This window comes from Loxodonta africana, chromosome 1 (assembly GCF_030014295.1).
Source record: "Loxodonta africana isolate mLoxAfr1 chromosome 1, mLoxAfr1.hap2, whole genome shotgun sequence".
NCBI classification, from domain to species: domain Eukaryota; kingdom Metazoa; phylum Chordata; class Mammalia; order Proboscidea; family Elephantidae; genus Loxodonta; species Loxodonta africana.
This window is the reverse complement of record NC_087342.1, coordinates 174,756,140-174,782,497: the sequence shown is the minus strand read 5'-3', so window position 1 is coordinate 174,782,497 and position 26,358 is coordinate 174,756,140. Positions and strand designations below refer to the sequence as shown.

The window sequence follows — 26,358 nt, the reverse complement described above, 5'->3', positions numbered from 1 at the left end:
TTACTATTGATTTACAATAAGTATGTACAATTTTTTCATGTGGAATATGTTATATAAAAGATTAATATTCGTACTATATGTGTGTTTGTGTGTGTATATATATATATTTATATATACTATCATAGCCAGGAGGATGTGAATATTACAGACCTTGCTTTATCTCAGATATCTTTTTCAGACCAAGTACCTGCAATACTTGAAGTCAGAGAGGAAAAGAAGCCAGATTATTCATTGGAAAATGGAAAGGGAAATAACTTTCATATAGGCATAATATTATTATGTTGTTAGTTCCTGTCGAGTTGGTTCTGACTCATGACAAACCCATGTGTGCAGAGTAGAACTGCTCCATACTGTTAGTTAATCCACTGCCATCCAGTCGATTCTGACTCGTATCGACCCTGTAGGACAGAGTAGAACTGCCCCCGTAGGGTTTCCAAGGCTGTAAACCTTTATGGAAGCAGACTGCCACATCTTTCTCTCCTGGAGTGGTTGGTGGGTTTGAACTGCCGGCCTTTTGATTAGTAGCTGAGCACTTAACCACTGCTTCACCAGGACCCTTTACAGTATTATTAAAGGAGTATTATAAAACACACTAAAGGAGTGTTTTAGGTACTTTGGTAAGAAAATGCTATGGCACTCCCCATCATAGCATTTGTCTCTCTAGCAAGTATCTCTGACTGCCTGAGTGGTTAGTTTTTTTCACTTAAAAACAACAACAACAATAATAACAGCTATTATTTATCAAGAACTTAACCATATGCCAGATTCTACATATATTATCTCTTTGGTCTTCATAACATTCTTGCATATGGTGGTGGTTATGAGTCATAACTATAATTTATCAAGTGCTTAATATATTCCAAGCATTGTTATGCACTTAATATACTTACATTCATTTATTCCTTACAGAAAATGTTTGTGCATGTTTGTGAGTAAATGTTTTTATTCTTCCTTGAGGCTCAGAGGGGTTAAGCAACTTGCTTTATGTCATACAGCTAGTAAGTAGTGGAGTCAGGACTCAAACTCAGGTCTCTGAACTCTAAAACCTGTACCTTTTGCATTATACCTGCTGCCTCCCTGTCACTTCTTCTGGGTGGCAATGGGGGAACATTGACCTTCCTGAGCTTATGACTGATACCTAAGCAGTGTCACTAGAGTGAAATAAAGCAAAAAAACTTAGGTCCACCTTGAACCAGGGCCATCTGGGTTAATATCTCTATATAGACCCCGTTTCAGAGTATGAGTGCCACCTGCTGGAATGTTACAATGTAACTGATGTGCTTGTAAAGACCAGCTTCCACAAAGCCATAATAGTTATGAAAGTGTCAAATTTCAAAATGCTGACCCTTAAATTTCAATTTTAGGAAACTAGGGTATTTTGGAGTTTGATGAATTCTCTATTTACTGTAAAATATACTGCTTCATTAATCCTCAGTTTTTTGGAGTGGGGAGAGGGATCATGCAATTAAAAAATGATACATTCAGTGCTTTCTAAAATAAAGCAATCGACAACTATTCTCAATAATGAGAAAGATGAATAGTCAAATGAGTCATATCGTTGCCTGTAACAGATCAACTAAGAATAGAAAATTGAATTTACTTTTGAGATAAGTGGGTTATATAAAGAGGATCCTTTCCATTCAAGTCGTCTCTTCAGATATTAATGGTGCTGATACCCTGAAAAAGGAATCTGGGACCCATGGGGGCATCAGAGACTTGGAGAACAGAAAGTGGAGATTAAAAGAGAAAAAATGTGTAGATAAAAATACAACCGGATTCTGAATTTTTAGCTTAGCACAAGGCTCAACAAATTGAGCCAGGATCCTAAATGGTGATTTAGAGAAAAAAGTTTAGGATTAGAGCTTTAGACTGTTTAAATGTTCAGGACATTTAAAAGTGAACACTTTTCACAGTCACCTATATGTCCTCGAGGGGAATCCTTGTAACAGGAACATTTATATATTAGGAATATTGAAATGAACACACAAATTGAGGCAAAACTTGCTTCTTCCATAATGGGGAAAGAATATCAGATAAAAATATTGGCATGTCCATCGCACATTCTTTATTAGGTTCCTTTGGGATCGTGTTACTACTTTGTGAGTATTTGGCACAGGAGATGTCACCATTTAATGTGAGTCACAGGAAAATCATTGTGTACTTAACTGCTGTTTAGAAATGATTAAAGCCTATTTGTAGTTGCATGATGTCATGTTGAACAAATACTTGTGAGACAAGAGATTGGAGTCCATTATTAAAATTTTATTTTTGCCATGAGTTATGGAAAGTACAAGCATGACCAATCTCCTTTCATTGTGTCTCTTCTCAGACCAACCGCGAAAGAAGAAGCTGAGGTAGTATATGATAGTATGCTCTCTTGGCAGGTAGATTTCCAGAGAGAAGGGCTTTTCTTTAGGAAAATTGTGTGTACTTTTTATTTATTTTAATTATAAGAGCAATGCTAATTATAGAAAATACATGGAAAAATAGATCTAAAAATCGCACATACTAACCCCACCACCTAGAATAACTACTATTAATATTTCGGTATGTTATTTTTATGCACTGTGGAGTTGGTTCTGACTCATAGCGACCCTGTGTACAATAGAATGAAATACTGCCTGGACCTGTGCCATACTTACAGTCGTTGCTATGCTTGAGCGCATTGTTGTAGCCACTGTGTCAGTCCATCTCATTGAGCGTCTTCCTCTTTTTCACTGACACTCCTTTTCATCACGCATGATATCCTTCTCCAAGGACTGGTCCCTCCTGATAACATGTCCAAAGTATGTGAGATGAAGCCTTGCCATCCTCGCTTCTGAGGAGCATTCTGGATGTACTTCTTCCAAGACAGATTTATTCGTTCTTTTGGCAGTCCGTGGTATATTCTTCACGAACACCATACTTCCAAGGGATCAATTCTTTGGTCTTCCTTATTCATTGTCCAGCTTTCACATGCATATGAAGCAATTGAAAATACCATGTATGAGGCAATTGAAAATACGATGGCTTGTGTCAGGCACACCTTGGTCCTCATAGTGATATTCTCTGCTTTTTAACACTTGAAAGAGGTCTTTTGAGGCAGATTTGCTGGATGTAATACACCGTTTGATTTCTTGACTGCTGCTTGCAGGGGCATTGATTGAATTTTTAATATAACAGGCTCTATGGGGGTTGGTTCTTAATTATAGGTTGTATGACTATGTAAGTCAGATATTAGTAACCTAGGGACTGCCTGTATATGATATGGTGTTAGCACAACATCCATATAATGTCCTATTGTACAAGAATTACTCTGCATTGCTATCACATTTTTTTTGGTGGCTATCCCTTATCAACCATGCCCAGAGTGGTCAAATAGCTTCCATAGAAATAGAATCTGACAACCTGAAAGAATGTGTCTGTCTTGGTTATCTAGTGCCGCCATAACAGAAATACCACAGGTGAATGGCTTTAACAAACAGAAATTTATTCTCTTAGTCTAGTAGGTTACAAGTCCAAATTCAGGGCATCAGCTCCAGGGGAAGGCTTTCTCTTTCTGTCGGCTCTAGAGGAAGGTCCTTGTCCTTAATCTTCCTCTGGTCAAGGAGCTTCTCAGGCACATGGACCCCCTGTCCAAAGGATGCACTCTGCTCCTGGTGCTGCTTTCTTGGTGGTATGAGGTCCCCAAACTCTCTACTTGCTTCCCTTTCCTTTTTTCTCTTGAGAGATAAAAGGTGGTGTAGGCCACACCCCAGGGAAACTTCCTTTACCTTGGATCAGGGAGGTGACCTGGGTAAGGGTGGTGTTACAATCCCGCCCTAATCCTTTTAACATAAAATTACAATCACAAAATGGAGGACAACCACAGAATACTGAGAATCATGGCCTAACCAAGTTGATATACACATTTTGGGGGGGACATAATTCAATCCATGACAGTGTCCTTGGCAATGCATATTTTACCCTTGAAGTACAATTATTTTCCTATCTAAGTTACTAGAAAGCCTTTATAGGGGCAGTGGTGGTTCAGTGGTAGAACTCTCAGCTTCCAAGTGGGAGACTTGGTTGATTCCACGTCAGTGCATCTCATGCCCAGCTACCACCATCTGTCAGAGGTGGGTTGCGTGTTGCTGTGATGCTGAACAGGTTTCAGTGGAGCTTCCAGCTAAGATGAGCTAGAGAGAAACGCCTGGCAATCTACTTCTGAAAATCAGACAATGAAAACATTATGGATCACAACAGTTCAATTTTTAACTGATCATAGGGATGACACAGGATCAGGCAGTGTTTTGTTCTGTTGTACAAGAGTTTGCCATAAGTCAGGGAAACTCCACAGCAACTAATGATGAAGAAAGCTTTTGGTTTTCTGAGCTCTTCAGAATTGTAGATCAGGGATATAGATCTGTAGCATGTTTGATAGTGTAGTATGGGGCAGATGAGGATTTTTGCCTGAGAACTGGAGCAATAGAGTTGTTCTTTACTGAGATGGGGGAAAAGCAGCTGTTGGGATGGGGCGCAGAGGAGTGGAGATCCCAACCTCAGTTTGGCCTATGTCCAAGTAGAGATATTGAAGAGACAGTTGGATACATATATCTGGAGTCCACGGAAGGTGTGTGGGCTAGAGGTAAATATTTGGGAGTTAATGCTTGTAGGTGACATTTAAATCCATGAAAGGGATGAGATCACTAAAAAAGCACCTTCTGTGTGCCAGGCGTTGTGCTAGTCTTTGTTGATATAGCAATAAATTAAAAATTGTGTTTGTTCAAGTTTATGGTTAATGGGGGGCAGATGGAAAGAGTTAAAATAGCGTAAAAATATACTAATACAAATACATGTAAAATACAGATAATGCAGCGAGGCCACATTTGAGAGTTGTCTGAAATGTCTTCACCACTCTCTCGGTGGTCGGACCAAGTGTGGTACCTTTTACAAGAGCTGGCTTCTTCACCAGCCCACTGACTGCAATGTGTTCTCAGTGATATTAGAGAACCTGTCTTGACACTTCCGTATGTTTTACAGTGCTTTTCATTATTTGATCTTTGCCTTATCTCTTACTTTGGTTTCTCAGACCTGTTCCTAAGATTGGAGACGATCCGTTTTGTATTTTTGAAATATCACTCTTACTGTAGAGTGAAAGATGAATTAGGAGAGACAAAAGAATGTCTTTGCCTTAATCTCCTGTCACATTGGTATTTAGTGACTTACAGAGACTTGTCGGGTAGAAAAAGTGTAATGAGTACACAGAAATGGATGTGTATATTGTAGTACTAGAAAATACGAATTTGGAGATTAGGAAAAAATTCCTAGTAAATGCATGTAGTTGCCAAATTTACACTTTTCTCCCATGTATGCCATATTAAAAGGTAACCTAGAAATACCATGTAGCTGTAAAAAAGAACAAGAAAGATTTTATATACTGATATTGAGATATTTCCAAGGTAGAATAAGTGAGAAAAAAGATAGCAAAGTGCAGAACAGTGTAAGAATGGGAGGATTAGCATGTTATATTCATATTTCCTTCTAGTTGCATAAAGAAACACTGGAAGGATTAACAAGAAACTAATAAAAATTGTTACCTCTGGGCGACAAGAAGGAATGGGGTCACTAGGAACAGGAGTGTAATGAGACATTCCAACGTATACCATTTTCTGTACTTTTGGTTTTTGAACCATGTAAATGTATAACTTATTCGAAATAATTTTTTAACATCGAACTTAAAATGGGTTCATTATAGAGGGATCGACAATTTGTAGTCACAGAGAATATAAGCTTTAGAGATGCCGATGAAATACTGCTACTTGTGACATCCCTTTTCCCAGACAAGTGGGGTCCGGAGGTCGGGAGTCTGCCCGTGTCGCTGTTCCGTGAGCCTAGCTCAGATGCCAAAGTGGGGTTTCACTTTTGCATTCACTGCAGGAAGTGAAGAGAACATATTTTGGGTTGTTGTTGTCAGTTGCCCTCAGTTGATTTCAACTCATAGCAACCCCATGTGTGCAGCGCAGAACTGCTCCACAGGGTTTTCAAGGCTGTGACCTTTAAGAAGATCACCAGGCCTTACTTCTGAGGTGCCTCTGGGTGAATTTGAAATGCAAACCTTTCAGTTAATAGTCCAGTACTTAAATGTTTTTGCCACTCAGGGACTCCATATTTTGGGTAAAAATAAAAAAGCTGGGTAGATTCTCTTAAGTTCATCAACATCAAGGAGTCAGAAAGAGGGAGACAAATCAGCAAGATCCCTTCACACCAAACCAAACGCTTTGCCGTTGAGTCATTTCTGACTCATATCGCCTATAGGGGAAACACTGGTGGCGTAGTGGTTAAGAGCTAGGGCTGCTAACCAAAAGGTTGGCAGTTCAGATCTACCAGGCACTCCTTGGAAACTCTATGGGGCAGTTCAACTCTGTCCTATAGGGTCACTATAGTCGGAATTGACTTGACGGCAATGGTTTAGAGGCTATAGGATGGAATAGAACTGCTCTGTAAGGTTTCCAAAGCTGTGATCTTTATGGAAGCAGACTGCCACATCTTCCTCCTGTGGAGCAGCTGGTGGGTTCGCTTGGCAGCTGAGCGCTTAACCACTGCACCATTAGACAAGGAGCAACGCGGGGCCTAGCGACCTTAAGGCCACGTGCTCCCTATATGAGAGGGTTGGGGAGCTTTTTATTTCCGGTGGCATCTGGGCGTTAGGTTTGGTGCCCGGAATTCTTCTGCTCTTAGACCTCCCATGTCCACATTTGGAAGTCCGGATGTTGAATCATGTCGGTGATGTTCATGTCCAAGGACAGATTGAGGACACAGTTCTTCAGGTCCTGGACATGCGTCAAAATCTTGGTTTGAGCAAGCTCAGGATTCTGGCACTAAATTCAAACTGCGGTTAGCGCCGCAGCATGGCTGGGCCAAACCCAGTTAGAAGCTGCAGCTTGGCGGGCTGCGAGCGAGGTGGGGAACCTCGGGGCAGGATGGGCTGGGCTGGGGTGGAGTCTTGGCGGAGGCTTCTGATTTGCTCAAAGGTGGCCATGGCAGCTATAGCAAATCATTGAACTTGTCTCAACAGAGTCAGGAAGCCTCAAGTGTCCAAAAGCAGCTAACCAGATATAGCTCTGCATTGTTCCAAAATGAAATGTTCACTAATTCTATCATTAATTAGAAGCTTGTTTTGTCTAATGCTTGCATCTGAAGCAAGAAGCAGTACTGTTAAAGGAACCACTAAAGCATTTCCTAGGCAGTGGCAACAGAGATAAGAGCTGATAGCTGAGAACCCTCCTAATCACAGCTCCCCGGAAAGGGAGGCTTTCCCACCTAGATCCAACAGCTAATATGGATAGAACCCTGAGGCAGGTTGTGAAAAGTGGCAGGTGGCCTTGGGACAGCCCACCCTGTCCTAGCTCGTACCTCTTACTGTGTCCCAGGGCATACGGGTGGAGGGAGAACACTAGGAGTCGTATCTTGGAATAATGTCCAAATTCTAGCTGGTAGAGCACTTTCCAGCAAGGTTTTCAAGGTGTTTGGTGAGGAGCAAGAGCTGAGGTACAAAGCCAAGAAAATGATGAAATTGAGGAACTAGCAATGTAGTAGAAAAGTAGGCAACTGGGAAGTAATCTATAAAGATTCCACAGATGGATCAGATGCCAGTAGTAGATCTTACACGATTCCAGCACATGCACTCGAGGTAAGCTTTACTCATTTAAAGGTATTGTTACCAACTGCCAGTCTGACACAAAGAGTCCTTGTCTTTTCCCGAGTAAGAATAAACGCGAAAGACAGACTTTATCTTCAGCAAGCTTTATTTTGCTTGAGTCAAGCAAAAGGAGTTAGGGGGATCTAAGCCTCTCCAAAAGACTGACTCGGAAAGGGAGGCAAGGCTAGGGCTTACATGGGTTCAGTGGAGACAAGAGAGTAATGAATATTTAGTGGTCTTCTTTCAAGGGGCGGGTACTTCTCAGAATGGTGGTGTATGTTAATTAGTTTGCACACGTATCTGGGATCTAAGATGGAACCTGCTGATATTCAAGATGGAGTCCTCTCGGCAGCCCTTGGCATCACTTATTATGGGATATAGCGCACACGCACTTGATCTTTGGCATTACATTGCCATCTTCGGAGGGCTAAGGAAGGTCAAACAGCAGTCACACTCGGCTTCTCTGCGCATACGAAGCCTGCAAAGGAGGAGGAGACTAGAAAGACACTAAGAAGGAGATAGTAATTCACGGGCTGCCCCAATCCTATCTTATGTTGACAGGGTGGGTTCCTGTCTACCCAGCTTTCTAGATGGTAATCTTTTTAAAAGCTCTTTTGTTCCACCAGCACAGTTAACCCTATCTGTCTCACTATAGGGTGTGGTTCCTGTTTATCCAGCTTCTAGATGATAATCTTTTAAAAGCTCTTTTGTTCAGCCACCAGCACAGTTAACCCTGTCTCAGAGTGTGCAAGCAGTTTATTTCTCTCTTCCTCATTGGTCTATTTATATGTCCTCACTACATTGTAGGAAGCAAGACAAGGATATCAGTTGTAATGGGAAAAGCATGGACTTTGGAATCAGGCAGACCTTTTTAAATCCAAACCCCTTCTCTTTCTGTCTGACTTTAGTCAAGTTATGTTCTAGGGTAAAATCTTCAGAAGTTTTAGTAAAGCAAAAAGAAAACTTTCATTCGGCATATATTTGAAGAGGCAAAAGTGGGAAAACGGACAAGCATGCTGCTAGAGCCATGTCTGTTCAAGTCCAAGGGACATTACAGAATGGTCAGTATATATTAACATTACAAATGGACAAAACCATTGAGAAAGCGTCACCTTTTCATAGATTGACTAGAAACTGCTCATTCTGATTCTACATTTCGAATTGTCTTTCTTTCTTAATTATCCTACAGGTTTCGGTAAGGAGGGTCTTCATTGGTCCAACAAATCTAGTCGCTAAATGCTAATAGGAAAAGATAAGAGTGGAGTCTTTGTGCTCTGCTTATGATTTGTTTATGAGAAAGTTTCCCTAAAAGATGTTGTCCAAGATTGTCCTAGCTATTGTCTTCATACCTCAGGGCCCAGCTGATGTGTACTTGTGAGTTCACCTCCAGGTTGGTTACATTCTTTATGCTCAACAACAGGGAATAGTGGCTCCAATATTATCTTTTAAATCAGTTATTTTATCCTGTGTCCATCATAGGGCTGTTATAAGGATTAAATGAGAAAATGTATACCTAGTCATCTTGCACATAGAAAGTATTCAGTAGAAGTTTCTTTTCTTCTGCCTTTTTGTAACATCCACACAGCTTTATATTTAAAAGGCGCTCAAAATATTTGTCAAATTAAGTATGTTTCTCTTTACCTATTAAATCTAAACCCTGGCTAAGGACAGCTGAAGGCAGGCGTACTTATAAGGCTTTCACCTTGAGCAGCTAATGTCATTGTTGCTAAATATTTTATCAAGCAACTGTCTGCTATATCCAAGTGCTGTTTTCATCTGCTGATCTGGTCTCCTCATTATCAGCGTTCAGCTTGAACATCATACTTTGTGAAGGCCTATTCCTTTTGTCTATTTCCAGAACCTCTTCGCCACACCTATTTTTGTAAGTGAGTGTGAGACTCATTCCCTTACTCTCACTATTGCCACCACCATCACCACTGCCAGTTGCCATCGAATCAGTTCTGACTCAGGGCAGTCCCATGTTGCAGAGTAGAACTTCTTCATAGGGTAGTCATAAGGTAATTTTCTTAAAACATTTCCTGAGGGTGGCTGAGGGGATTTCTGACAAGGGTTTTGTGTCAAGACCCTCCCTTAGGAACATTCTTTCCATGTCTTTAGTTTAACCCCAGGAAAAAAAGTTTCCTTGGTTATGTACGTAAGGGTTTGATGGTTGCAAGGGTTAATGCAGAAATAACAAAATGGAGTAGGACCCAAGCCTGAACCAGCCTTTTCAGACATACCAGGCACCCCAATCTCAATTTTTTTAAAAGCCCTTATATACTTCTATGATGTCCCCATGAATCTGTCAGTTTGTCATACTGTGGTGGCTTGCATGTCGCTGTGATACTGGAAACTATGCTACCGGTATTTCAAATACCAGCAGGGTCACCCATGATGCTAGAGGTTTCAGTGGACTTTCCAGACTAAGACTAGGAAGAAGGACTGGGTGATCTACTTCTGAAAAAACTGGCCAGCGAAAACCTTACAATAGCAGCTATTGTAAAGATGAGAAAATTGCATCTCAGAGTGGTTAAGTAACTTATCCAAGAGTAAACATCTAGGTTTAAAGAAAAAATAATTACTTTCATGAAACCTAGTGTTGTAGGGTAAAAACATCACAAAGTTTAGTAAAGCAAAAAGAAAGTTTTATTCAGCATAAATTCAAAACGGCAAAAGTGGGAAAACAGATAAGCATGCTGCTGCAGCCATGTCTGCCCAAGACAAGGAACTATCACAAATAGATAAAAATGGGAAAACAGACAATTTGCTACTAGAGCAATGTCTGCACTAGTACAAGGAACTATTACAGAATGACCAGTACATATTAACATTACAAAAATGGCCAAAACCATTGAAAGTTTCACCTTTTCACAGATTGGCTAGAAACAGTGATCCTACATTTTCATTTATCTTTCTTAACAATCAGGTTTCTATAACCACAGTCAAGAGGGTCTTTATTAGTCCAATAAATTTTCTATTCACTAAATGCTAATGGAAAAAGATAAGCCTGGAAAGTCTTTTATGTTCTGTTTGATTGGTTTGTTTAGGTGAAAGTTTCCCTTGAAAGGTGTTTTCCAAGATTATCCTAGCTGTTGTCTTTATACCTCAGGGATGTGTCTTTGTGAGTCCTTGTGAGCCCTTTGTGTGCCCAGCTCCAGCTGGGTCACATTCTCTATGCTCAAGGACAGAGAATAATGATTCCAATATTATTTCCTAAATCACTAGTATGAATAAAATAATATCCCTAATGTTTGGGACCTAGATTTAAGAAGCTGCCCACAGAGGTTCCCAGCAGCAGAGAAAGAGAAGAGGAACTGTTAACTACCATTTGAAAAAATGCTTTTGATATTTATGTGGTAGATGACTAAACCCTGGTTGGTATAGTGGTTAAGTGCTATGGCTGCTAACCAAAGGTTGGCAGTTCGAATCCACCAGGCGCTCCTTGGAAACTCTATGGGACAGTTCCACTCTGTCCTGTAGGGTCGCAATGAATTGGAATTGACTTGATGGCAACTGGTTTGGTAGATGATTCAGGTAGCTTTTCAGAAAAGAAGCTAAATTTTTGTTTTTGTGACTTGAAGATACTGAGTGAAAACAACTTCATCCTTTCTAATCCTGCCTCAGTGTTTCTGAGTGTTTTGGGGTGATGGACTTCTGTAACCAAGGAGCACTGATTGCTCAGTGGTTAAGTGCTCGTCTGTGAACTGGAAGAAGGGTCAGCTGCTCCACGGGAGAAAGATGTGGCAGTCTGCTTCTGTAAAGATTACAGCCTCAGAAACCCTGTGGGGCAGTTCTACTCTATCCTATATAGGGTTGCTATGAGTCAGAATCAACTCAGTGGCCATGGATTGGGACTTCTGTAAGAGTCTCTTTAAATTTTGGCGGGGGGGGGGAGTTTGGATAATTTGATACTATGTTTCAAAAGTCTTAAAAATATGGGCCTTTTAACCAAATAATTCTAAGATTTTATCCTAATGGATGATGTGTATAAAGATTTAGCTATAAAAATGTTCATTGTGCTGTTGATGTTGATAATAATGGCAGTGATGTTAACTGGCTGCTTACCACTGGGCAGCCCCTGTGAAGTGGTGAGTCTTTTTTAATTCACATTTCATAAACCAGGCAACAGGCAAAGTGAGGTCAAGTGACTTAGTCAAGGTCACACAGTTAAAAAGTGTTAGGTGCAGACTTTGAATCCCAATCCAAGTCTCATTCCAGAGTTCACACTTTAAGCCATTACACTGCGTCATTGTTCATTGATGGAAAACACTGGAAATAAAATCTGTGTCTAAGTAATAGAATCCATAGGCTACTTCGTAATCCATATAATTATTAAAATCCATGTTTTAGAAATATATTTTTAATGACTTGAAAAATGTTTGGGATTTATTTAGTGGAAAAAGGATACAATGCAATATGTGCACAGAGGTTCCTAAACTTGTCTGCTCGTCAGAATCCCCCAGAGAGCTTCAAAATAATACTGATGTGTCTGTCTTACCCCACAGGTTGTGATTTAATTACTGGTTTAGGATGTGACCCGAGCTTTGGAATTTTAAAAAGATCTCTAGGTGGTTGTAATATTTGGAGTAGTTTGAGGACCTAAAGTTTAGAGTATAATCCCATTTTAAAAACATACACATACACATAAAGAATTGGAAAAATATGCACCAAAATGTTGACAGAGTTTATCTTTTAGCGGAGCCCTGGTGGCCCAATGGTTAAGTACTTGGCTGCTAAACGGAAAGGTTGGCGAAGTTCAAACCCACCTAGCGGCCCCTCGGGAGAAAAGACTTGCCTGATCTGCTTCCACAAAGGTAACAGCCTAGAAAACCCTCTGGCACAGTTCCACCCTGCCGTACAGGGTCGCTATGAATGGGAATCAACTGGACTGAATACAACATCTCTTAGAAGTGGTATTTTGGATGACTTTTTTTTCCTTATCTGGATTTTCTAATTTTTTCAGAAATTTTATTTTGAAATTATAAGAAATTCGTCATCTCCTTCTCCTTGCTAACAAAACAGTGACCCCTCTCTCCCTCTTGGATTTAGCTTTTGCGAGAATTGAAGCACCCAAATGTGATCGCATTGCAGAAGGTGTTCCTTTCTCACAGTGACCGCAAGGTGTGGCTGCTGTTTGATTACGCAGAGCACGATTTATGGGTAAGTTCAAATCACTGTATTTTAGCATTATTTTGTGTAGGTATGGAGACATACATGTACGAGATGCATATTGCTGATTCACAGAAAGAAAAGCTTACTCTGTTGAGAATAAATGCGTAAATGAATATAAATGTTTTCTAAAAATTTGAGCAAGAAACATTAACATCTTATTTTACTGAGAATATAGTACGATGAAACCTGTGAGAGCCGGAACTTGACTGGGCTGGGTTGTTTTTTTCAGCCTTGAAAATTTTCCACCTTTGACAGGGTGCATTCTTACCACTTTTCTATTGCATTCTATTAGTGGAAAATGAGTTTTCCTTCTCTGACCAGTTTCTACCTTACACAGGGTTCGGGTTTCATACATTTTACTGTATTTGTAATATTCAGAAATTTCCCTTTAGAAAATTTTAATAGGAGTAGCAGATTGTAATTTTATGTGGGTAATTAATGACAGTTTACTAATATGTGTAGTGAAAATTACTTTCTTTTGTGGTACATACAGTAGTTCAAATTTAACCAGTTACGTATTTGTGAATGGAAACCCTGGTGGCGTCGTGGTTAAGTGTTATGGCTGCTAACCAAAGGGTGGGCAGTTTGACTCCACCAGGCACTCCTTGGAAACTCTATGGGGCAGTTCTACTCTGTCCTATAGGGTCGCTATAAGTCGGAATCGACCCGATGGCACTGGGTTTGGTTTTGGTTTGGTATTTGTGAAGAGTTTCTAAGTTAAGATCAACCTATTGCAGCATTTTGCTGTTTAAAACTGGTTCCACAAAACACCGGTGTATATATATGTGTGCGTGTGTGTGTATATGTAAATAATATGAATATTATCTATATATTATATATTGTGTTGCAGATTTTAAGGATATTTTATCAATATATGAAAGAAGCCAAAAATTCTGACTCCTGACTTTTTAAGTTGGTAATCAGGACATTTAAATATTTTCCCAGAGGAATTAGTAAAATTAAAAAAATAAAATCATACTTGGCAGTATGTTCAAATTATGGGTAACTAAATTTTGATTCAGTTTTGTATGGTTTGTCATCTGTGTTAATTACAAATCTGTTTAGGACTTACTTTAACAAACTCATAGGTCTGAAAGGAACTTGCAGAGTTTATACTATTACTGCAGATATTGGTAAGAACCTCTAGTATGATTTTCCTCATTTCTTTGATAACCATGAATTAATGCATTACCCCCATTTTTCTTGGTCTGTAATGTAGTTCTATCAAGGTTTACTTGATAATGTGTGTACTTCACTTTGAACATCAGTGATGTAATGAATTGCCCCCAAAAAGATGTAGCACATTGGACTAGCAGATCTTGTAGAACCATGCTGTCCAATTTGGTGGCCACTAGCCACATGGTGAGGAGGGCCCTGTGGTGCAACAGTTAAACACCGGACTCCTAACCAAGAAGTTGGCAGTTCAGACCCACCCAGCGGCTCCACAGGAGAAAGACCCGATAACCATTGCTGTCGAGTTGATTCCGACTCATAAGGAGACCCTACAGAACTGACTCATAGGATTTCCAAAACTGTAGTCTTTATGGGAGCAGACTGCTGCATCTTTCTCCTGCGGAGTGGCTGGGTGAGTTTGAACTGTCAGCCTTTAGGTTAGCAGTTGAGTGCTCAACTACTGTGCCACGAGGGCTCCCTATGAGTCAGTTCTACTCTGTCATGTGGGGTCGCTATGAGTCGAAAATCAACTTGAAGGCACTTAACAGCAATAGCCACATGTGGCTGATGAGCACATGAAATGTGATTGGTCCAAACTGAGATACGCTGTAGGTGTAAAGTACACACTATTGATTACATGTTGAAATGATAATGTTTTAAATATATTGGGTTAATTAAAATATTGAAATTAATTTTAAATATTTATTTTTCTTCTTTTTTAATGTGCCTCTTAAAAAAATCACAGTTACATATGTGGCTCCCAAATATTTCTGTTAGATAGTACTACTATAGTATAAACCCAACTTTCCTATTATTTCTTAAATTCAAGTCAATGTTGTCGGGCAATTTATAAAAATTCAAGATGTATAAATAGCTCAATAATTTTCCAGTACCATTTGGCCATTTTAAGGCTAGTGGAGCACTGTTGAAGGATCCCTGGTGGTGCAGTGGTTTACAGTGCTCAGCTGCTAACCAAAAGGTTGGTGGTTGGCAACCAACAGCCGCTCTATGGAAAAAAGACATGACAGTCTGCTTCTGTAAAGATCTACAGCCTTGGAAACCCTGTAGGGTGGTTCTACTCTGTCCTGTAGGGTCACTATGAGTCAGAATCTACTCAGCTGCAGCGAGTTTGGGTTTTTGGTTCAGTGCACTGTTGACAACTTCGCCAGTGTTGCTTGAATATGCCTTGAAATGGCCCTTAGTACTCAGTTTGGCATAGTTTGAAATGGGAGTTGGGGGTGGGATATGGAGGAAAGACAGGTAGCATTTCTTCTGTTTCATTACAGTGTTTTTATAATCCACAGTATAATATGCAAACATAAATATTTGAGTATGGTGACCCAGTTTTCGGTTGTATTTATCTCAATGGCATTACACTTCCTCTTCTTTTCTAGTGATTTTCCATTTAATATCAAACATTAGGAATATATCCTAATTCATTCTGTGCCAAAACAAGGTAGAGCTTTCCCAATAATTCTAATATACACATAGTTGGTGATGTTACTCGAATTAAGCTCTCTCTTTTTATAGAATAGTAAAGATTTACAGTTGTTTTTTTGTTTTTTCTCCTCTTTTCATTCTGTCAGTATAAAGTGCTACTAGTTCTTTTGACCAAGTTAGATACTTGATGATTTGTGCCTAAAGAGATTACTGGAAAGTTCAACACTATCTGAGCAGGGAGAGGTACTACTACTAATTTTGAATATGTATCGAAACTATAAAAGTGTGATTCAATTACAAAGTTATTACAGGGGACTCTTGAATCTATTGCCTGGAGATAATGTTTGGGCCTTGACCAAAACTGTCCCATGAAGTCATCATTGAAGTAAACAGCAGTTTGGCTTGATTGGTGAAGAATGTTTGACTTAAGTGTTATGTTCTTATAAAGAATTATCATACAAGTTCAAACTGACAGCAGTTAATATAAAGCACAAATGAGAGCTTTAGGGGGCAGAAAGTCTGAATTAATGGTGATGTAACAATGAGTAGAGATAGTGAGAATGGTAATACATTGTGAAGTATGTAGCCAGTGTCATTGAACTGCACATGTAGAAATTGTGAGTGGATTTGTTTGGTTGTGTATATTACCAACAAAAATAAAACTTAAAAAAGGAAGATATAGAAATCAACCCCCTCCCCCCCCAAAAAAGGTTATTACAAATAGCAGGAGGCAAATATTTATTTGTGAAGTATATTCTTGCCTTAAACTCTCGCATCTGAACATGTTTCTTTGAACTGGATATTTGCTTATGAAAGAACAATTCATAGAATCATAAAACTAGACAAAACCTGAGCAGATAGTCTAATCTCTACTTTTAGGCATGTTTTTAATATAAACACTTTTACTTTTTGTTTCTGTTTGAGAGAAAAATCTTAAGTAAATCCAGCCGAATACCACACACATTAACATAGCCACATTCACCCCCCAAAATACAGTTTTGGTTGACCTTATTCACCCCAAAAATACAGTTTTGGTTGACCTTACAATTTTTCTTTTTCTCATCATCGGCCTTTAGAAGTAATTTTAAAAAATACAGAGAATTTATTGTGATGTGTTTTTTAACAGGTATTTAACAATCACAAAATATAAATTATTATAGTATGTTTTATTTTTTTAATTTCTAGCATATAATTAAGTTTCACCGTGCATCAAAAGCAAATAAAAAGCCCATGCAGTTGCCAAGATCCATGGTTAAATCATTGCTTTACCAGATTCTTGATGGTATCCATTACCTCCATGCAAATTGGGTGCTTCACAGAGACTTGGTAAGTAAGGTTTTTTTGAATTGATCAATATTTTTTTTCCTGAAAAAAAATTTTTTTTCTTGGTACAAGTATAATGAAACATTAATTATAGAAAATTTTGAAATTACACATAAGCAAAAAAGAAGGAAATAGATATCACCCATAAATCTACAATCCATGAATAGATATTATTACTGTTTGGTCTGTATTCTTTCGTTATACTTATGCATATGTATAAAATGTCAGTGTAGTTTTTAAACAAATGATTAGTATTATTTTAATGGGGCAGTTATATGTAAAATAAGTGCCTGTTCTTGTTTTTTTGTTCTTCTCGTTGCTCATTATTAGTAAAAACATTAATAATTAAAGACTGAATTCTCATCGTTTTTATCATCAAGATCTAAACTGAAATAATGACATTGCATTGGGTTAAAAGAATGTTGTTATCAGTATTAACAATAAATGAATAAATAAATCTAGTAGGTGGAATGTACTTGTTAGGCAAAGTACCCGCAATTCAAATGTTTGATTTTAGTTTTTAAATAAAATATACATATAACAAACATTCGTTAATATCAAATTATATGCTAGACATTCATCTTCACATTGTTGTCATTTTAGTTTATGTTGATCAGATTTTTATTTGTTTTTAAGGAGACAATGGGTATTGAATAGCTGTAATCCCCATGAGTTACAATTGGAAGTTTTATTTTGCCTCTCAAAAGTGGTTTTGTGATCACTTATTTCTTAATTATAGGGATATGGTAGAAATATGTCTAGGTTGATTCCAGTTTTATTAACTGGGGAAAAGTATTCATTATAGAAAAGAATGAATGCTTAAAGAGATCTAGTTAATACCCACTGGTACATTGTCAGTCAGGCCTAATTATCTGGCTTGAGCACCTCTTGCTATGACAATGAAGTTAAATTGGGCCAAAAGGACAGTGAGCACTACCCATTTCAACAAAAAACAGTGAGCATTTATCATTTTAACAAAAACATTTCATCTTATAATTTTCAACTGTAAGGTTCTCAAAGACTTCCAAGTACTATTTAGCATGTATCAGCACTTCTAAAATAACTCTTGGATACATGAGGTTATTCTAGTTCAAGAGAAGATATTCTTCATAAATAGGCTTTCAGAGTTTCATCTGTTGTACACTTAATGTAACTTATGAGACTTACATTACATTTTTGAAATCACGATCATGCTTGAATCATTGATCAAAATCTCTTATTGAGGATTAACTAATCTGAGCTCTTCTCTTTTCACAAAATTATATGTTTTAATACATTTTAGTCAAGATATTGTCACCTGAATGTCCGATGGTACTAAAGCTCATTATGACAAGGTCTCATTTTTCTCCCATCCAAACTTCTTACTGCTTTATTGTCCACTATTTGGTGATGGTACAACCCTTCTCTCACCTGGAAACATATTTTACCCCTGCAGACCTTTCTTTGCTCTCCACATCCAGAATTTGCCAAGTCTTGTCAATTTCACATCTAAAATATCTCTTCGGTTCATCTATTTCCACCCCAAGGACCTCCTTCCTAGTTCAGACCTTTATTACCTCTTTCTTGGATTATGGTACTAGCCTCTAGCCTCTTAACTTGTCTCCTTGTCAGCAGTCTCTTTCCCCTCCAGTCCCATTTTTGACCTTCTTCCGACTAATTTACTCAGCTCCTGCTCAAGAACTTGAAATAGCTCCTCATTGCTTACAGGTTATAACTCTAGTTCCTTGTTTGGCTTTCAGAGTTTTACCAGATATAGCATCAACTGCCTTTTCTAATTTTCTTTATCTCCAATAGATCCTCTCTCTCTCTTCTTTACTCCTTGACAGCTGTATTGAGATATAATTCACATACCATACAATTCACTCATTTAAAGCGTACAATTCAGTGGCTTTTAGTATATTCACAGATGTGTGCAACCATTACGACAGTCAGTTTGAGAACATTTTCATCTCCTCAAAAAGAAACCCCATCCTCTTTAGTTATCACCCCCTCTCTAGCCCCTAGCCCTAAGCAACCACTCACTGTGTCTCTATAGGTTTCCCTATATGAATGGAATTATATATGTGCCCTTTTGTTATTGGCTTCTTTCCCTTAGGTAACATTTTTAAGGTTCATCCATGTTGTAATATGTATCAGTACTTTATTCTTTTTATGGCTGAATAGTATTTCACTGTATGAATTGTATGCATAAAACACATTTTGTTTATCCATTTATCCATTGATAGACATTTGGTTTGTTTCTACCTTTTGGCTACAATGAATACACGTTTTTGTGTGGACATGTGTTTTCATTTCTTTTGGGTATATACCTTGGAGAGAAATTGCTAGGTCATATGGTAACCCTGTTTAACCTTTTGTGGAACTGTCAGACTTTCCAAAGCATATGCACAATTTACATTCCCACCAACAGTGCATGAGAGTTCCAGTTTCTCTACAACCTCTTCGTCAACACTTACTCTCTGACTTCTTTATTTTAGCCATCCTGTTGGGTAGTGGGTATTTAATTTGCATTTGTGGTTTTAATTTGCATTTCTCCGATAACTAATGATGTTGAGCATCTTTTCATTTTATTGGCCATTTGCATACCTTTTTTGGAGAAATGTCTATTCAAAATCTTTGCCCCTTTTTTAATTGGGTTATTTATTTTCTGATTGTTGAGTAATGAGTCCTATATATATTTTAGATACAAGTCCCTTATCAGATATATGATTTGCAAATATTTGTCACATTCTGTGGGTTGTCTTTTCACTTTCTTGATGGTGTCTTTTGAAGCAAACGTTTTTAATTTTGATAAAATTCATTTATTTTTTCTTCTGTTTCTTGTGCTTTTGGTGTTATATCTAAGAATCTTTTGCCAAATCCTAGGTCAGAAAGATTTACCCCTATGTTTTCTTTTAAGGGTTTTATAGTTTTAGGTCTTACATTTAGGTTTTTGATTCATAGAGTGACTTTTTGTATGTAATGTGAGCTAAGTGTCTGATGTCATTTTTTGCATGTGGCTATTCAGTTGTCTCAGCACCATTTGCTGAAAAGACTTTTCTTTCCCCCATTGCATGGACTTGGCACCCTTGTTGAAAATCAGTTGACGATAAAAGTTTTTTTTTTTTTCTTCTGGAATTTCAATTGTATTCCAGTGTCTGTTGTTATGGTGGTACCACACCATCTTGATTACCATTGTTTTGAAAGTGGGAAGTGTGAGTCCTACTTTGCTCTTCTTTTCCAGTATTGTTTTTGTTATTCTGTGTCCTTTGCAATTCCATATAAATTTCAGAATTAGCTTGCCATCTTGTAAAAAGAAGTCAATCGGAATTCTGATAGAGATCACATTGAATCTGTGGGTTAGTTTGGAGAATATTGCCATCTTAACAATGTTAAGTCTTCCGATTCATGAACATGGAATGTATTTCTACTTATTTAGATTTTCTTTAATTTTTTTCAACAGCGTTTTGGAGTTTTCAGAATTTAAACTTTGCTATCCTCATCATCTTTCAAATATGTTATACTCAAGGCTTATTGAACTATTGATTGTTCCCTGTATTCTCTTGAGATTTCCTGTCTTCTTAGCCTTTAATTCCCGCCTTAAAACCCTTTACCCTTGTCTCTATAGGAACCAGCACAAACATTAAAACTTACCCCAATAACCATCCCTATTTGAAGATAATCTCTCCTTCTTGTTCATTCTCGTTACACTTCATCTTAACTTCTCTTATGGTATTTATCTCTTAGAATGACCATAATTTATATAGGTGCTTTAAATCCTCTTCCAGATCATAAACTTCTTGAGAGAATAGGGTCTCTGTTTGATTCATTTTTGTAAACCATTACTCCTATACACAAAAGGTGCTGAGTAAATGTTTTCTCAGTTGATATCAATAAATTGAGTATTATGGTTTCTTTTTCTTTGGATCAGGTAATTTGAATTTGAACACACTGTCCCCAGTAAACATTTATGATTTCCTTGTATGTGCAAAGCATGAAGAGATGGGGATAATACAAATAGGGCTGCATCAGAACCTTCTCCTCAAGGAGCTTATAGTCTGAGAGAAGAATATTGATGTGTACACAAACAATTATACTTGTATATATATAAATAAACATATATATTTATATATATGTATACACAAGAGAATGTGATCATGGCTATGTGAGAGATACAGACTAAATGCTACTCAGGAACAGAAGAGGTTCTGAGTAGGAGAATAGGAAAAGGATTGGAGAGCAGGTAGCATTTGAGCCAGACTTTGAAGGATGACTAGAATTTAAATAAAGGTTCAGGGAATGAGGGTAACCTGAAGGAGTGTTGGATGTAAAATTTTTGAGGTGAGAAAGCACATGGATAATTCCAGAAAAGGTGTGTAGTTCTGTCTAGCTTAAATATGGATAAGTTGAATTAAAGTAGTGTGAGGTAGAACTGGAAAGATATGGGTTAGAGCCCAGTTGAGGAAGGCCCTAAATAATCAGGCTAAGAAATTTTTTGTTTGTTTGGTTTTGTACTGGAAGGTTTTGAGCAACAGAATGCATTTTTTCCCCCCACTAAAGAAGTCACTACTGATTGTTATTGCTTTACACAAAGCGTGAACATAATGTTGAAAATGTACTCTGATTGTGGTTCCGACCTGGTTTTGCACTTGTTTATATTTCACACACACCTTCACCAAATGGCTTCACTCCTCAAGTAAGTAACTCCCAATAAAATTTGAAACTTTGGACAAACAAGAATCTTGTCCTTAACAGCCTGCTTAATTCTTTTCACTGATCATGAGACCTGATATCCAGACCATATTGTCATGGTTTTGCCAAAATAATTTTCAGAGTAAAGATTTATGTTGTGTGTTTACTTTGTAAGATATATTCTGTAGTAGATATAGAAATGTAAAGTCTATGAAATATGAGTGTGGTGTTAAAAGGAAGATGATACAGGTGTTTGAAAAATTATCTTTTGTGAATTTAAGATTAGAGTGCCATTCTAGTCAATGAGTAGTGAGTAGTTTTTTTTTTTAAGCTTCATTTTCTCTTCCTGTAAGAAATCTGGTTTTATACTATTTGTTAGTCACAGTTATTTCAGAGTACTCATTTCTAAATCCATATAATTAAAGGTGTTAGAGTAAATATAGATTTGTAGTGTGATAGTATAACCCAAAAAATTTTTTTCTTTAATAACAGCCATTGTTTTGAACTTTACACAGCAAACATCACATCATCAAAGAGACTGGTGTTTTTTTTTTTAATGTTTGCTATTATATATTATATCTGGAATCATGTTTTAATTATGTCTTTTAGATCCTAGAATTTAATAGAGATAGAGAATTTAAATAAAGTCACAAAAAAAAGATTACCTATACTAAGGAATTGCTTTAAAAGGAAAGGAGAAAGGGAACTAAATGTATTTATCTTGGCTGAGAGACAGTGAAATAGAGACCTAAACCTATAAATATTTGGAACTTGTAAATACCAAGGGAGAAAAGATGTATTTTAATTTTACAGCAGGATGTAGCTAAGAGTGAGAAGATGAGATATAGGATGACTCACTTTTATGGGATTACTATTCTGGTCGATTGGAGGAATGCCAAGATATATAGTTTATCTCTTTTTCTAAATTATGAGTTTCTTGAGAGCAGGGATCATACCACACTAATTTTTGTATCCCTAGAGCTGGCATATTATTTGTGCTCATAAGTTACTAGAACTGAATTTCAGCAAAGCATCTAGCAACTTCACATTATTCTTTAGCAAGGATGGAGAGATATTGGGTAAATGATAGTATTGTTAAGTGGATTTATGGCTGTGTAGTTACAGAATATTGCTCCTGGATCAGTGGCATAAACTAAACGATAAGTTAGGCTATCTTCTTTTCACTCTCGTATCCCAGTAAGTGACATGTGCAAGGTTTTTACTGGATGAAAGATTTGAATGAATGATCCAAGGCTCTGACCCTAGCTCTGTCTTTTAAAAAATATTTGTAGAGGTCCCATCTCAAATCTCTAACTTGAGTTTCGAATAATAATTATTTTTCACAGTAATTGTGGGTGAATTTGCAGTCTTTCGAAGTCTGTAGGCACAAATGGTAAAATAGCTATATGGCCTGCAAAGGTAGCATATGGAAATTTTGTGAGGTCCTGTTCAGGGAGAAAATAATTTTGTACTCAGTAACATTTTGGGTTTGTTATTAATTAACATCCACTAAACATTTTGGGGCCCTGGTGGCACAGAGGTTAAGAGCTCAGCTACTAACCAAAAGGTCTGCAATTCAAATCCATCTGCTGCTCCTTGGAAACCTTATGGGGCAGTTCTACTCTGTCCTATAGGGTTGCTATGAGTCAGAATCGACTCGATGGCAATGAGTTTGGTTTTTTTGGTAAACATTTTAGGATTATCAAAAAGTCAGTTCTATCACAGACCCACAGACTTATTCTATTAAAGGTTTACTAGACTAACAATAATAATAAAAAAGCTTCTCTATACTTCGAATCAGAAATGGTTTCAGTTGATTTTGAAAAACAATGCAATGGATACAGTTGAGGAGAGAACTTTATAACTCTAGATACTTTATCATACTAACTGACAGAGAACTATGTAGTTTTGATTTGTTCATTCTTTTTTCTTCCTTCTGACACCTCCTTACACAGGTTTTTCAACAGCATCATAGATTGTTTATTATATGTTGGTTATGTATATTTTGAAGCTGTATTAGTTAACTATTGCTGTGTAACAAATTGCCCCAAAACTTGTGGCTTAAAACAGCATCATTTATCATCTCTGTTACTGTGGGTCAGGAATTGGCTTATCTGGGTCCTCTGTTTCAGGGTCTCTTAAAAGGCTGCAGTTATCTCAAGGCTGGACTGGGAAGAGTCCACCTCCTCGCTCACTTTTGTGGTTGTTGGCAGGATTCACTGCCTCATGAGCTGATGGGTGGAGGCCTTCCTTCTTTGCCACATGATCCTCTCCATAGAGCATCTCACAGCATGGCAGTTTGCTTCACGAAAGTGCAAGTAAGAGGGCAAGAGAGAGTGAGAGAGAGACTTAGCAAGACGAGAGTCAGAATCTTTTGTAACCTAATCATGGAAGTTTGCTGTATTCTTTTCATTAGAAACAAGTCACTATGTGCAGCCCACACTCAAGGGGAGTGGTTTACACAAAGGCGTGTATACTGGGCAGTGGGGATCTTTGGAAAGCATATCTGAAGGTGCCTACCACAGAGTCTAAGACTTTTAAATGATATTTGGATCCTATTATTATCCTTTTTACTTAGTAGAAATACACTAAAGAAAATTTAAGCAATCTCTTTCCATATAAAATTTTTTTTTATTTATTGTGCTTTCGATGAAGGTTTACAGAACAAACTAGATTCTCACTAAATAGTTAGTACACATATTGTTCTATGATGTTGGTTAACAACCCCATGACATGTCAGTACTCTCCGTTCTTGACCTTGGGTTCCCTGTTACCAACTTTCCTGTCCCCTCCTGCCTTCTAGTCCTTGCCCCTGGGCTAGTGTGCCTGTTTAGTCTTGTTTTATTTTATCGGCCTGTCTAATCTTTGTCTGAAGGGTGAACCTCAGGGATGACTTCAGTACTGACTTAAAACGGTGTCTGGGGACCGTACTCTCAGGGTATCTTCAGTCTCTGTCAGGCCAGTAAGTCTGGTCTTTTTTTGTGAGTTAGAATCTTGCTCTACATTTTTCTCCAGCTCTGTCTGGGACCCTCTATTGTGATCCGTTAGAGCAGTCAGTGGTGGTAGCCGGGCACCATCTAGTTGTTCTGGACTCAGTCTGGTGGAGGCCATGGTAGATGTGGTCCACTTGTCCTTTGGACTAATCTTTCTCTTGTATCTTTAGTTTTCTTCATTCTCCCTTGGTCCTGCAGGGATGAGACCAGTGGAATATCTTAGATGGCCGCCTACAGGCTTTTAAGAACCCACACTCTACTCACCAAAGCAGAATGTAGAACATTTTCTTTAAAAACTATGTTATGCCATTTGAACCAGATGTTCCCCAAGACCATGATCCCTATAGCCCTCAGCCCAGCAATTCAGACCCTCAGGGAGTTTAAACGTGTCTATGGAGCTTCCATGACCTTGCCCTGGACAAATTGTGCCGGCTTCCGCAGTATTGTGTACTCTTACCCTTCACCAAAGTTACTACTTATCTGTTGCCGATTTAGTGTTTTTCCACCCCCACCCCTCCCCTCCCTTGTAACCATCAAAAATTGTTTCTTTCTGTGTGTAAACCTTTTCATGAGTTTTTACAGTAATGGTCTCATACAATATTTGTCCTTTTGTGGTTGACTTATTTCACTCAGCATAATGCCCTCCATATTCATCCATGTTATGAGATGCTTTGCAGATTCATCATTGTTCTTTATTGTTGTGTAATACTCCATTGTTTGTGTGTTGCTATTGTGAACAGTACTGCGGTGAACATGGGTATGCATGTGTCTATTCGTGTGACAACTCTTATTTCTCTAGGATATATTCCTAGGAGTGGGATTGCTAGATCATGTGGTATTTCTATTTCTAGCTTTCTGAGGAAGCGCCATATTGTTTTCTAAAATGGTTTTATCATTTTGCATTCCCACCAGCAGTAGGTAAGAATTCTGATCTCCCCATAGCCTCTCCAACATTTGTTATTTCCTGTTTTTTTTTATTCCTGCCAGAAATGGGGGGTGGAGGGGGGTGGGGCGAAGGGTAGGATGGGCAGGGGTGGGGAGGGGAGTGAGATAGTATCTCATTGTGGTTTTAATATGCATTTCTGTAATGGCTAGTGATTGCAGAGTATTTTCTCACATGTCTTTTGGCCCCCTGAATGTCTTCTTTGGTGAATTGTCTATTTCCTTTGCCCATTTTTTAAATTGAATTATTTGTCTTTTTGTTGTAGAGATGTTGGATTTTCTTGTTGTTTTTCAAGATTAGATCTTTGACTGATGTGTAATAGCCAAATATTTTTTCCCAGTCTGTATGTTTTCTTTTTATTTTTTTGGTGAAGTCTTTTGATGAGCGTGAGTGTTTAATTTTCAGAATATCCCAGGTATCTAGCTTATCTTCTGAAGTCACATATAATTTTTTCCATGCATAAAAGTCACATGGGTGCTGAAGGTTTGGGGGTAGTTCTGGTCATAGATTGCTAAAAAAAAGTTATAATGTACAAATTTTCCCTTACTTTTAAGAAACATTCTTCAATGATGTATTTCCGAATTCAGTATGTATTCTTTAATGTTCTCCTCCACTCCAGTCCCTACTATTGAACCACAGGTTTAGCCAACTTTAAATTCAGAGGGTGTGTTCAGTTGAGATCCAGGATTCATCACCTTGAACATACCTAGAGACTTCCATCTTTGTTTATTATGCAGGGTGAGGCTTATGCTTATCACTAGCATTAATATGTTCTTATTTCTGTTTTTCATTCATTTGTGTAATACAATGGCAAAAATGCAACAAAAATTTAAGTAATGGCAAAAACATTGTTTTCCAAGGTTGGTGATGCTGCTGAGTTGTCACAGCTAGTAGACTAGGAGTATAAGGATGCTATGCAGAAACATGACAGAGTTCTTTAGCTAATAAGAACATTTAAAGAGAGTTTAGGAATATCATTTTAT

The 26,358-nt window shown here is 37.9% G+C and overlaps 1 protein-coding gene across 17 annotated transcripts in view; it reads left to right on the top strand.

The window, feature by feature from the left end:
• Positions 1-26,358, top strand: part of CDK19 (cyclin dependent kinase 19) — a 192,368-nt gene that overhangs the window by 108,663 nt on the left and 57,347 nt on the right. For all 17 annotated transcript variants that reach the window (XM_064289742.1, XM_023542799.2, XM_064289782.1 and 14 more), the window contains 2 exons: positions 12,710-12,820; positions 16,631-16,771. In XM_064289742.1, coding sequence (XP_064145812.1) covers positions 12,710-12,820; positions 16,631-16,771 — 252 coding nt within the window. The remainder of the gene's footprint in view (positions 1-12,709; positions 12,821-16,630; positions 16,772-26,358) is intronic.